General features: G+C 46.3%; 1 protein-coding gene across 1 annotated transcript in view; it reads right to left on the bottom strand.

The window, feature by feature from the left end:
• The window catches only part of PITPNA (phosphatidylinositol transfer protein alpha), a 32,324-nt gene extending 20,768 nt beyond the window's left edge, over nucleotides 1-11,556 (bottom strand). Inside the window, exons 1-2 of the mRNA XM_060259194.1 lie at nucleotides 11,440-11,556; nucleotides 5,568-5,598 (exon numbers count right to left, since the gene is read on the bottom strand). Coding sequence (XP_060115177.1) covers nucleotides 5,568-5,598; nucleotides 11,440-11,459 — 51 coding nt within the window. The 5' untranslated portion in view covers nucleotides 11,460-11,556. The remainder of the gene's footprint in view (nucleotides 1-5,567; nucleotides 5,599-11,439) is intronic.
• Nucleotides 11,557-13,587: the final 2,031 nt, after the last annotated feature.

Raw genomic sequence — 13,587 nt, forward strand, 5'->3', positions numbered from 1 at the left:
CCATCATAGCCCACCAAAACACCTTCTCTTCACTAATGAATGAAAGCACAGAACAGGGACAACAGACCAATGGCTACCAAATCCAAGTGCTGCAACTGGAAAAGCATAATGCAAAACGGATCTCTCTGCAGAAACTACGGAAAGGAATGGTTTTTGTGGAGGTGGAAGTACTAGGAGAAACACTGTCAGTGACTAAGAGCCTCAGGCCAAATCCAATCCAAGTGCTCAAATTCTCCCACCCCCACTATCAAATCATCCTTACTTGGTTCATGAAGGCTGATAGGAAAGATAACCTGCTCATGAGCAGGAGTACTTCCTGGAAGCAAAGTCCTCTGGCCCCACCCCAAATCTATCTTTTCAAGGTTCGCTGCTTCATTCAGCTCTTTAAATTAAACTGGGGGCATCCGTTTTCCTAAGCCCAAACACCAGAGTGAAAATCTCAAGGAGAGCTTGACGGGGTAGGCCGACCGGTGATCATCAGCTGCTTTTAAGGGCCCAGAAAAGCAGCCCTCCCGCTCCATTCCATCCTACACAAAGCCGCAGGCAAATTCCAGGAGTTGCCCAAGTGCTATAACCATAAGGCTAATCGATAATGGGATGCTCAGACAGCGGGAGGAGGCAGGAGCCTCCCTTCCCTCCTGAAGATGCGTCACAAATGACTGATGTGCGTGCACACAACATTCTGTTCTTCTTTGCTCAATGTCTTGTAGGGCGGAATCAGAGAAGAACAAGGATACCAGGAGGCAGGCCTCTCGTTCCACTGAAGGGTCAGAACGGTACATTCTTCTTAATGTACACCAGCTGCCCTGTGCGCTTATCTAGTGGTCTTTTTCTTCCTACACAGAGCTCAGGGGGACTAGCATACCTGGTTCTCTCTTTCTCAGTTTATCCTCACCACAAACCTTTGCAGCAGCAAGTGTCACTGCAATAAGAGATACCCTGCTAGATCCGACCAATGGCCAACCAGCTTGCCCGGAAAGGATAATGGGGCACAGAGATCAACCTCACATTGCCACCAGAAGTTCACTGCTAATGCCCTCTATTTAAACCCAGAACTAACAACAAACTTATTTATGGCACTTCACACCTATGACACCAATCTGCTTTTTATCACCCTCCATTGTTGTTTCAGCCCAGTTAACAACACTAACTAACAAACACAGACCCCAATTTGTGATTCTTTGAATCTGCTAAAAACATTTCCATGACTCTAGATACTCACTGCCCATTTTCTCTATATTTAGGACTGCTTGCCATTCCATTTTTGTCTGATGAAGACTGCTTAGAGCACACGAAAGCTTACATTCTGAACAAAACTTAGTTGGTCTTAAAGGTGACCCTTGACTACTGCTTTGTTCTATTGCTTCAGACCAACACGGCTGCCCACTTGGATCTATCCGCTCATAGATGTTCCCAATGGCTCTCCCCTTCCCAGTTTATCCTCACCACAAACCTTTGCAGCAATGAGGGTCACCACAATAAGAGGTGCCCTGCTAGATCCGACCAGTGGCCAACCAGCTTGCCCTGAAAGGATAATAGGGCACAGAGGTCAACCTCACTATCCAGAAGTTCACTGCCTTGCTCATGGATGTTCCAAAAAGTGACTGACACAAGGTGAGCTCAGCAGTAAGTTGGCAGAATGGGTCCCCATGGGATCTGAATCTGGGTCTTCCAGAACCAAGTCCAACCCTAACTCATACACTGCACTGGCTCCCTTACACAGGTTTCATGACAACAACCCTGTAAGGTTGGCTGGTGTTACTATGCTCAGTAGCAAAGCAGGAGTTTCATTGCAGACACAAAAGTAACAAAGCCAGACCAACTTCTTATAATGAACTCTCCATGCATGCAGAAAAATTTGACTGGGAGTTAACTGAAAGCACCCACACACATTTTGGAGAGAACCATCTATCACATTTCTACATACAAGGTGCTGAGAATGAATATAAGAAGAGAACTGCTGTATCAGACCAGTTGTCCAGCTAATAGAATACCTTGTCTCACACAGCAGCCAACCAGCTCCCCTGGAGGGGCGACACACAGGGCATAGAGACAAAAGCCTTCCCCAATATTGCCTCCTAGCAGTGGTAGTCAGAGCCTTACTGCCTCTAAATATAAAGGGATTCCTGTATTCATCATGGCTAGTAGTCATTCATGGACATAGCCAGTTTGGTGTAGTGGTTAAGTGTGCGGACTCTTATCTGGGAGAACTGGGTTTGCTTCCCCACCCCTCCACTTGCACCTGCTGGAATGGCCTTGGGTCAACCATTGCTCTGGCAGAGGTTGTCCTTGAAAGGGCAGCTGCTTTGAGAGTCCTCTCAGCCCCACCTACCTCATAGCGTATCTGTTGTGGGGGAGGAAGATAAAGGAGATTGTGAGCCACTCTGAGACACTGAGATTTGGAGTGGAGGGCGGGATATAAGTCCAATATCTTCTTCCATGAATCTGTATAATCCCCCTTTTAAGCCATTTTCAAAAACTATTCACTACAGATCCAAGATCCCTTTTGCTCATAGTCAGCCTGTTCAGACCTCATCAGCCTGTACTTAAAGTCAGAATTTTTTTGTTCCAATGTGCATCATCTTACATTTCACTACTCTGGATTCCATTTGTCATGTTAATGGCCACTCACTCAATGTAGAGAGATCCTCCTGGAGCTCTTCATAACCTGCCTTGGGTTTCACCGTCCTGAATAATTACAGTCTACAAACTTAGCCAATGCACTTCTCATCCCTATCTCCAGAACATTTAGAAACAAATTAAATACCACTGCTCCCAATACCAGTCCTTGTATTGTACACATACTGTATCACATATGCTTGTTAAATTGCTCAAACACTGGTCTATAATTTGCTGGACGCCCTTCTGGACCTCTTAAAAATCTGTGTGACATTTGCTACTTTCTACTCCTCTGGTACAGAGATTAATGACAATGACAACTTACATATACTAGTTACTAGAGCAGGGGTGGCCAAACTGTGGCTCTTTCACACATATTGTATGGCTCTTGAAGCCTCCACTGCCCTGTCAGCCAGTTTAGAGAAGGCGTTTGTCTCTTTAAGATGACTTCTCCAAGCCAGCCGGCGGCTTAGAGAATGCATTTAAAGCTGATTTCTTTCCACCTCTCCCTCCCTTCCTGCCCACTTCTAGTTGCATTCTCCCCTTCCTGCCTTATAGCTTTCAAACATCTGACATTCATGTCTTGCGGCTCTCAAACATCTGAAGTTTATTCTGTGTTGCTCTTCCGTTTAGCAAGTTTGGCCACCCTTGTACTAGAGCAACATTTTCACATTTAAATTTCCTAAGAACCTTTGGGTGGATGCCATCCACATGCAGAGACTTCGCAGTTTTCAATTTGCCTAGCAGTCGATGAACTTTGTCCCTCATCAGCTCAATCCGACTCAGTTCTTCAGAAACTCTTTCCCAAAACAGCAGCTCCAGTGTGGGTATGCGCCCCACATTTTCCCACAGTGAAAACAAATGCAAATAACTCATTCGGTTTCTCTGCCATCTCCCTATCTTCCTTTCATTGCTTTGTCATCCCAGGACTCAACTGGCTCCATGCTCCATATACATCTTTCTCTTGCTGTTTTTAGCAGTAGTGGTTTGCTTAAAGCCATAAAGTGCTATAGCTGAGGGGGCCACATTCCACCAAAACCTCAGCCAACACATACCAACTCCAGTCAATGGCTTTAGCTTGTTAGAGCAGAGCTATACTATGGATTCCAGAACCAAGAAACCAGTATAAGCCCCACGTAACTCAGGCAAGCGGAGGGGCTTCCTCACAAGATCTTGCCGAGAGCACTCCCCTCAGTTAGGCAGCTCACACAGAACTCCATTTTTTAACCCCTCTGGATTGATCCACACATTTACTTCAGGTGCCTCTTCTAATTGCCATCACTTCCCCATGATTCATAACATGCCAAATTCCCACAGGTAACACCAGGATAACACCCTACAGGTAACACCCCAAGTTGTGGACTATCACTAAATGGCAGCTCCTAAGCACAAATGAGCTTTAGCTCAGCTAAGGCACCTTTGTTCTTGATGCTGTTAGAAGCTCCTGCAGAAGGATGCAAAAAAACCCCAAAACAAAACACGAAAGCTGGCTGGCAAAGGCACTTGCCAAGAATGCTGTGCTTCTGTTTGTCCTGTCCCCTCTGACAGGCTCCTGGCTTCTTGCTCACACCACCCCATTTTTTAATAGATAGCTCAGAAGACACAGCAGGCCTTTTTTGTTCTTTTGCCTCCTGATAAACTGACAGTGCACATTATGTATTTAAGCTTGACTTTTGCCCTCTTTCAACATTTCGGTCTCATGGCACAGCCTTGCCTCACAGTCAAAACGGTGTGCGCACACACCCTGCTCAGGAAAAAGCCCCAGTGCATGCGGCGGTTTTTCACTATTGCAAAAGAGGGTCAAGTGATTTTCCGTCCCAGGAACCGCCATCTGTTGGGGTAGGAAAACGCAAGTATTTGGATTTTATTTAAATATCTCTATTCATAATTGGTTCTTGAGGATGCTTGCAATAAAAGCACAGCAAATAACATCACCCATAATCGTGGCATACAGCATAACCATGAAGGATTAGGGGCCCATCTGCGTGAAGTCTGGCAAGCGGGTTAAGAGAATGGGCTATGATCATTCTAGGAGATCCCCTGTGGAAAATCTCACTCCTACCACAAACTCACTAGGCAAGCTACTCTTTCTCAGCCTCACCCCTTCCCCCACCTACAAAAGGGGGACAGGAACACCAGCTTAATTCACAGGGCTGTCGTGAGAATGAAATCATTAAATACATGAACCACTTCCCACAACGGACACTTCACTTAAACTCCAAGTGCTATTACTAGTACTCTAAGGATCCAAGCTATTCCCTTTATGCATAAAACTGCCACATACAAACACAGCTGCTTTATACTTCCCCAGGTGAAAAATCATACATATAAAGCTTTTCTTCAAGGAAAGTACGGTAGCTCGGTGTGCACAAGAGAGATTTTGAAAATGAAAACAGCCGAAGGAGAAAAAAGTTATTGCCTTCAACATACAAGAATGCTATTTTTTGTTTTTTAAGAAGCAGCCAGGGGACAGTCGTGCACAGTTTGTATAGTTTGGTCCTTGGTGTTTGCTTTCTATTGCACACATGCAGGAATAGCCCCTATGTGGACTAGCCAGTTCACTGGATGACCAACCTGTGAAGATGAAGCAAAGCACACCATCTGCCCAGGAAAGAGCCTGTTGCCCTTCTAAGGGCATTTCAACCTTCAAATGTGAAACCCAGCAATTCATTTAATGTCTTCCAAGAACCCCTTAATGACCTGGCAACAGATCCCAAGTGCTTCTCCTTGCATTTGACAAAGCAGACTCTTTTCTACGCAAGCCACAGGTTACAAATGGGCCAGTCAACTTTTAAAGCAGCATAGTACATTTAGTTTTGCCACATCCTCGGTAATCTTTGAGAAGATGAACATCAGTATCCATCTTTCACTTCTGGTGCTGGCTATAAGTTTAAACACGACTATAATTTTTACAAGGCCTAAAAAGGAAGAAGCAGGAACAAACTTACCTCCTCCACTGAGACGGGTAAAATGACGCGACTGCAAGAAAACAGAACACAAGAGGAGATTGACTAAGGCCTGGTAGCTGGGGAAATTTAGACAAAAGCAGAAGCTCAATGCCCCCTCTGAGGATCTGAGCCCAAGTGGTTCGACTTTTAGCTATGTCATGCCTTGACAGATTTTCTCTGGCCTTAGTAGGCAGGCAAAAAACTTAGGAGTCAGTCTCATTCAGAGTTTCATGTTTTATGATCATATCTTCATATCTAATCCTAAAACGCTTCAATTTTATTAACACTATACAAATCTCAATTGTATTAATACTATACAAACATAAATATGGGGTAACCCTGGTCACCATATGGGGTCACCATAACAAAGAGCTAACCTGTAACCTCCCTTTTTCTTTTTTCTTTACAATTACTGATTTAAACACTCCATGTAATCGAACAGAGAAAGCAACTGTTTAAGAAATGAATTCATCCGCCACCACTGAATCATGTAAAGTTAGGTTTACATATAAACAAGCAGTGACAAGAACGTCAAGCACAAATATTTAAAAAAAAAACAAATTTAAAGTATTTATTAAGATTGTGCAAAAGATGATACAATAATTAAGGAGGATATACATTACATAGTTGTAGAACAGTTCCATACAGAGCACTTTAATTTAAAAAGACTAGAACTTGCAATGGTCAGTCAGAAACAACCAAAGATACAAAATATAAATCTAGTAATCACTAAAACTGGAAAATAAAGGTAAAGGTAGTCCTCTGTGCAAGCACACAGTTGTTACTGACCCATGGGGTAGCATCACATCCTGACGTTTTCTTGGCAGACTTTCTACAGGGTGGTTTGCCATTGCCTTCCCCAGTCATCTACACTTTAGCCCCAGCAAGCTGGGTATTCATTTTACCAACCTCGGAAGGATGGAAGGATGAATCAACCTTGAGCTGGCTACCTGAACCCAGCTTCCGCCAGGAAGGCTATGATGTCTAAAGACTATGATGGCTGGTGCCTGGGATTTTTATCAAGCCCTGAAATGCATGACGGCCTCCATGTCATTTCTCACACCTACCAAGAGGAGGCTGAGCTTTGCTGCCACAATCCCCATGGCCACTCACTCCAGGGACCGGTTTATGTAGCATATTTATATTCCGCTTTTTTCCATGATGGGGACCCAAGAAGGCTAACAGCGTACAGAGAGAAAAGAACAAACCAAACAAGAATGGGGGGGGGGCGTGCAAAACATTTTATAATACCCATCTTACTAGTTTCCATAAAGCAAGGCTTGACAGATCCCAAAATGCACAGGTCACCATGACATTTACATGTCATTATGGCGCCCAGTATGTCACTGAGAGTGTCTCAGCAATCTTTAAAGTAAAGGTAGTCCCCTAAGCAAGCACCAGTCGTTTCCAACTCTGGGGTGACGTTGCTTTCACGACGTTTTCACGGCAGACTTTTTTCAATGGGGTGGTTTGCCATTGCCTTCCCCAGTCATCTACACTTTCCCCACAGCAAGCTGGGTACTCATTTTATCGACCTTGGAAGGATGGAAGACTGAGTCAACCTGGAGCCAGCTACCTGAACCAGCTTTCGCTGGGATCGAACTCAGGTCATGAGCAGAGGGCTCCAACTGCAGTACTGCAGCTTTACCACTCTAATACAAAACATCAGAATGTTTTGTGATATGACATGAAAATGCATGTGCATGACATTCTTGCCATTGCTTGCTTTTACCTTGGCCACTGCTTTGTCCCTTTCAGTGATAACGGAGGAATTCCTTTCTTGACTAGCAGTTTCTGTACTGGCTCCAGTATTCAATTCAGTGGGGGGGGGGGGGGGTTAAAAGCAATTATTGACATTGGGGAGAAGTTATGACAGGCTGGGAAGTTAGCTTTTTTGTTGTGATAACAAGCAAGATCACCTCACTGCAACACAATTCTCTTCCTAACATTAATGAAGTTATGAGAAGAATTTAGGAATAGTTTTTGTGATAGTACTCACTAAAGATAAGAGGGTCTGAGGGGAGAAGAGGTAAACATTTGATGAAGCACTGAAACAAAGTTATGATTTTTCTTCCCTTGTAATGAATGTACAGTAAGAAAATCTATGCAAGATGATCTACATAGTGATATAAATATATTTTCAAGGGCATACTTGTTTAAACATGAATCATTTTGGCAACAATGCTATGTAAGTATAACAGAGTTCAGCATTACATGCTTTATCATGTGGTCAATAGACCTTTCAGTAAATCAATCATTAAAACATAGCAATTTGGTACTGATTAACAGACTTTTTCAAACATCCAAGATTGAGGCTGAATGGATGTATTGAAAAAAGACAGCCACTTCTTCAATGATAATGTGCATTCTCCCCAACAGGAAATAGTGTTCAACTTAAAAACTAATTTCGTATCCAAATATCTCACTGGCCTTACCTAATGGTACTCTTTGACCATTTGTCCCCAAAATATAGTATCTTGTTTTACTACAGAGTGTTTTCTACCCTTAACGTTTATTTTTCCTGCCTCTCAAGATAGCAAAAATTAAGGTTCATTTGGCAAGATAGCATAGGGTGCAGCAGTTAGCAGCTCTCTCTAATATATTAGGCATATTTGTATGTTTTATCAAAATCCAAGACATTATAGCATAAATTTCATAAATATGCCAAATGCAACTCTGTATTCTAAATTATAAATTATATGCTTATGTTGTTAAAGCAGTAAAATGAGTAAAAATCCATTTTTTAAGCTTAGAGCTTCCCAGAAATTTTACATGTGTAGTAACTTCTAGAAAACATGGTCATAAAAACCGCAAACCCTCAAGCCTGGTAAATAAACCTGAGTCCTAAATTTTGCTACTGGCTCTCTAGGAGAGTTAATGAAAGTATTTCAAGGATACCCTTAAAAAGGTAAGGTAAGCCCCTGTGCAAGCGCAGAGTCATTACCGACCCATGGGGTGACATCACATCACAACATTTTACTGGCAGACTTTTTACAGGGTTGCTTGCCATTGCCTTCCTCAGTCCTCTACACTTTACCCCCAGCAAGCTGGGTATGCGTTTTACTGTTCTCAGAAGGATGGAAGGCTGAGTCAACCTTGAGCTGGCTACCTGAACCCAGCTTCCGCCAGGATCAAACTCAAGTCATGAGTGGAGCCTGGACTGCAGTACTGCAGCTGGCCACTCTGTGCCATGGGGCTCCTGACTAGCGGACCATAAAAGAACACCAATGGCAAGCATCTCAAATTAATTCACATAATGGCAAAGCTGCTACAGAACGACAACAAAAGTAAGAAATTTGCCAGATTTAGAGAAACAGCAGTAAAACGAATGTCTCCAGTAAGCTTAACAGCACATACCAAAAACTTTCCTGAAGCAAGGCAGAATACCTCACCAAAGTATACCCTTGAAAGAAGCTACTTCTAGGCCTCAGGCCACACTTAAAAGATGCTCAGGTGACCTTAGTGCTTTATGTCAATAGCATCACAAGGAGGAAACACAAAAGGCAAAAAATATAACAGGACATTATATACAAGCTTTTTTGGTAAAGAAGTCCAGCAGGAACTCATTTACATATAAGGTCACATCCCCTGATATCACCATTGTTTCACACAAGGCTTTTTAATTAAAAAAAAGGCCCAGCAGGAGCTCGTTTGCATATTAGGCCACACTCCCTTATGCCAAGCCAGCAAGAACTGTGTTCTTGTGCATTCCTGCTCAAAAAAGGCCCTAATTATATATATGTATAAAAACCAGAACTTAGCAAAGCTTATGATGTTTTCAAGCCCGATAAAGTACATGAAAGCAAACTCCAGCAGGGAAAGGGAACAAGAAAGGGCACCCACAGGGCAGCTTAACGCCCCCTTAGTTTCACAAACAGAAGTACACCTGGAAGATGCTAGTATCTTCCCAAATACAAAATTCGGCCCATCAGCACCCATCACAAGCCACAGCAGCAAGGCAGGGACCAGCCCAGGCTTAAGCCCCATGGCTAACATCGATTACATAAGAGATGGGCACATTACATGGGTGAATCCCATTCCAAAACTGGCACTACACAAATATGCTGGAAGATACCACATGAGGATCAAAGAGAAGACACACACCTGGCATCAGGCAATTCTTCAGCACTTCAGAAGAGGAGGACAAGGACTGCAATTGAAGCCTGAAACGCTTCCAAAATCTACATTTTATGAAATGCCCAGCTCAAAGCTCTGCGCAGTCACTTAAGAAGCACCAAACTTTTCCAGCCCTGTCCCTGGCCCAAATAATCTCTTTTCAAGAATCAGAAACACCAGGTGACAAACAGCCAAGCAGAAGAACATCTGAAGCAGCGATATATCCCAGCTCAACAAGAAAAGGGGCTCCTAAAAAGGAACTGCACTCTTCTGATACACAAACCAGCACATGTGTCTATTTTGGGCCACAAACACAGGCAAGTTTATAAATCACTTCCTACAGGGAGTTCCAGTTCACATCCAAATCAGCATCAAAAACAGCGACCGCTTTACAGAGAAGTTGCTGGGAAGAAACACAAAAATCAAGATTCTGCAGCCTAAAAAAAAAAAAAAAAATCACTCCGAGCTGCAGAGAGGGGAAAGAAGAAGGCTGCCCTGTGGCTTTTGTTCTTGGAGAGCACAGAGATAACACTGAAGCTGCACCCAGGGCTTGGAGATTGTGAGGGCTGGCCAGATAATCCCCCCATTAGCTTTTCTCTACTACCCCCCCCCCCTTTCAGCTCCTTTTTTGCAAACCCGAAGCTTTTCCAATGGCATCTGAATTGCTTTTCCTGTTGCAACTGACAAAAGTGAGCTCCTGTCTCAGGAAAGTGTCCCCCCAATTGTGAAGAAGCAATCTTCAAGGTCCCCCCCCACCCCACCTGGGGGGGGGGAGGGACTCCTGCCTGGTTTCCTGGCAGGGCAACTGGCATTGCCTAGCCCACTCCCCCCTTCAGGGCTTCTGCAGGGATCCCCCGCTTTGGAGGCCCTCCCCCCGCTTCAGGGTCATCAGAAAGTTCGGGGGGGGGGGGAATGTCTGCTGGGCACTCATTATTCCCTATGGAAACGGATTGCCATAGGGTATAATGGGGAATTGATCCGCGGATATCTGGGGCTGGGGGGGTTGTTTTTTTAATGTAGAGGCACCAAATTTTCAGCATAGCATCCGCTCCCTCTTCTCAAAACACTCTCCAAGTTTCAAAAGGATCTGGACGGGGGGGGGGGGGGGGGCGGGGTCCAATTCTGTGAGCCACAAAAAGAGGTGCCCCTATCCTAAATTATTTCTAACGGAGAGAAGGCATTCAAAAGGCGTGCGGTCCCTTGAAATGTGATGGCCAGAACTCCCTTTGGAGTTCCATTGTGCTTGTCACAACCTTGCTCCAGGCTCCACCCCTCCCCCCAAAGTCTCCTGGCTCCGCCCCCAAAGTCCCCTGATATTTCTTGAATTGGACTTGGCAACCCTACTGCGGCAGCTTTTCGGAAGAGGAACTGCCGACCTCAAGGGCAACTTCCAGGAGGGACGGAGAGCGCCAGAGACCCACGGATGGGGGAGGCTGGCTCGGGGGAGCCGCGGCAGGAGGGGGGAGACCGGGGCTTCTCTAAGAGGAAGGGCTTCGGGACGGGGAAGGAGAGGCGGACGGGACGGGGCGAGAAGTCTCCTACTGCGCGGCACAAGCCACAGTATGACCTTCACGGCAGCGGCAGCCTCGGCGCCCGTCCCCTCAAGGAGCCGCAGCCGCCTCAAGGAGGACGGGGAAGGGAGCCCGCTCGCCTCCCCCGCACCGACACCCCCAGCCCTGCCGCTGGAGCCCCTTCCCCCTCCTCCGCCTGAGGAGAACGGAAAAGAACGGCCGCCCCCCTGGTCCCCTCAACTCACTATTCCTTGACGAGCACCATGGCGGCCGCTTCGCCGGCCCGCTCAGGCTCCCTCCCGGCACCAGCTGGGTCTGAACCCAGGAGGAGGAAGAACGGGCTGGCTGGCGAGCGAACTGCAGGGGGGGGAGGGAGGACGCAGCGTTCCCCGGCAACGCCTACGTCAGCGCGCCGCGCCGACGCCATGGCGTCACGAGGGAGGAAAAACCGCCTGCCCTTCTCGGCTTGACTGCGCCGGTCGCGCTGCGCCTGCGCGAAAGGGAGAGAGAGAGGGCGGGATTGAAGGGCGGCTGGTTGGGGGAGCCCCTCGCCGGTGGGTGACGCAGTGGAAGGGAACGGGAGGGAGCCGCGGGGGTTCTGCGCATGTATTGGGGGGGGGGGGGGGCGGGACGGTGGCGCTCTGCTGATTCTGACCCGATCTCGAGGCTTTGCGCCACGGAAGAGGGCTCTGCAAGACGTCGGAAGGCGACCTTGGGTATAGGGTGGCTTATCCTCAGTTGGGGGCAGGGGCTCCCCGGTTTGGAGCCCCCCCACCCCCGGGAGGGAAATGTCTGCTGGGCACTCCATTATACCCTATGGAGATCGATTCCGTGGGTATCTGTGGCTTCAGAGGGGCTGTTTTTTAGGTAGAGGCACCAAAATTTCAGCATAGCACCCGGTGCCTCTGTTCAAAACACTCCCCAAGTTTCAAAGGGATTGGACCAGGGGGTCCAATTTTATGAGCCCCAAAAGAAGGTGCCCCTATCCTCCATTACAGCATTTAAAAGGTGCATGGTCCTTTAAATGTGATTGGCAGAACTCTTTTTGGAGTTCAATGGTGCTTGTCATACCCTTGATTTTGGCTCCATCCCCAAAATATCCTGCCTCCATCCCTAAAGTTTGGTGTAGTGGTTAATATGTGGACTCTTAATTGAGAGAACTGGGTTTGATTCCTCACTCCTCCACTTACAGCTGCTGGAATGGCTTTAGGTCAGCTATAGCTTTTGCAGAGGTTGTCCTTGAAAGGACAGCTTCTGTGAGAGCCCTCTCAGCCCCACCCCCAGGGTGCTTGTTGTGGGGGGAGAAGATATAGGCGATCATAAGACGCTCTGATTCAGAGAGAAGGGTGGGGTATAAATCTGCAGTCGTCATCTTCTAAACTCCCCAAATATTTATTGAGTCAGACTTGGCAACACTACTTGGGTGGCGCCTTTGTTTGCCAGGACGGCTTGCTTGGGAGAGGAAAAAGAGGTCGCCCCAGTTTTTGTCAGCGTTGTGCTGGTTGGCTTGGATTAATCGAGGCTGAAGCGCAATGCTAGGAAGGTTGCCGGCTACTGGTGGGAAAATTCCTCGAAACTGGGGAGGTTGTGGCATTTTGTGGGGGGGATAGGATTACTACCTGTTCTGTGTTGGAAAATACCTGGAAACTTTGGGGGTGGATCCAGGAAAGGTCTGGGAAGAGGAGAGGCCTCAGCACATTACGAATGTCCTAGAGTCCACCCTTCAAAACAGCCATTTTCTCCAAGGGAACTGATCTCTGCCAGTTGGAGATCAGATGTAAAAGTGGGAGATCTCCAGGCCCCATATGGAGGCTGGCAACCCTTAGAGAGGAGGGACCTCAGCAGGATATAATAGGATAAAATCCACCTTTCATAGCAGCCGTTTTTCTCTTGGGAAACTGATCTGTGTAGTCTGAAGATCAATTGTCATTCCAGGAGATCTCCAGGCCTCACCTGGAGGCCAGCAGCCCTACACACTGAGTGCTTTTCGTAGCCCTGACAGGTGCTGAAATGAGGAAATCTCAATGGGGATAAGTGTGTAGGAAGCTTCTCTTGTATAACTCCCAAGTTTGGCCAGAGAAATGGCACAGACCACACACCTCTTCCATTGTGGACTTTATTTGTGGCCCGTCTCTCTTGCTAAGACTCAAGGTGGGTGACAGAATGAAAGCAAGATACTAAGCATAAGGTATACAATGAACAGTTCAAGTGCCTACAGAATTACAAGACAGGGAAGACAGTTGACTGCCTAAGGCAAGACTGTAAGTAAGATAATAAGTGGTATTGCAAACATGGAGCGGATAATGCAGTAAAGTAATACCCTAATCACTGCAATAGACTACATTCCTCTTCCATTACAACCCCTCCATTAGACTCTTCCATTCTGCTACAGT

Source organism: Heteronotia binoei, chromosome 18, assembly GCF_032191835.1.
Source record: "Heteronotia binoei isolate CCM8104 ecotype False Entrance Well chromosome 18, APGP_CSIRO_Hbin_v1, whole genome shotgun sequence".
Taxonomy (NCBI): domain Eukaryota; kingdom Metazoa; phylum Chordata; class Lepidosauria; order Squamata; family Gekkonidae; genus Heteronotia; species Heteronotia binoei.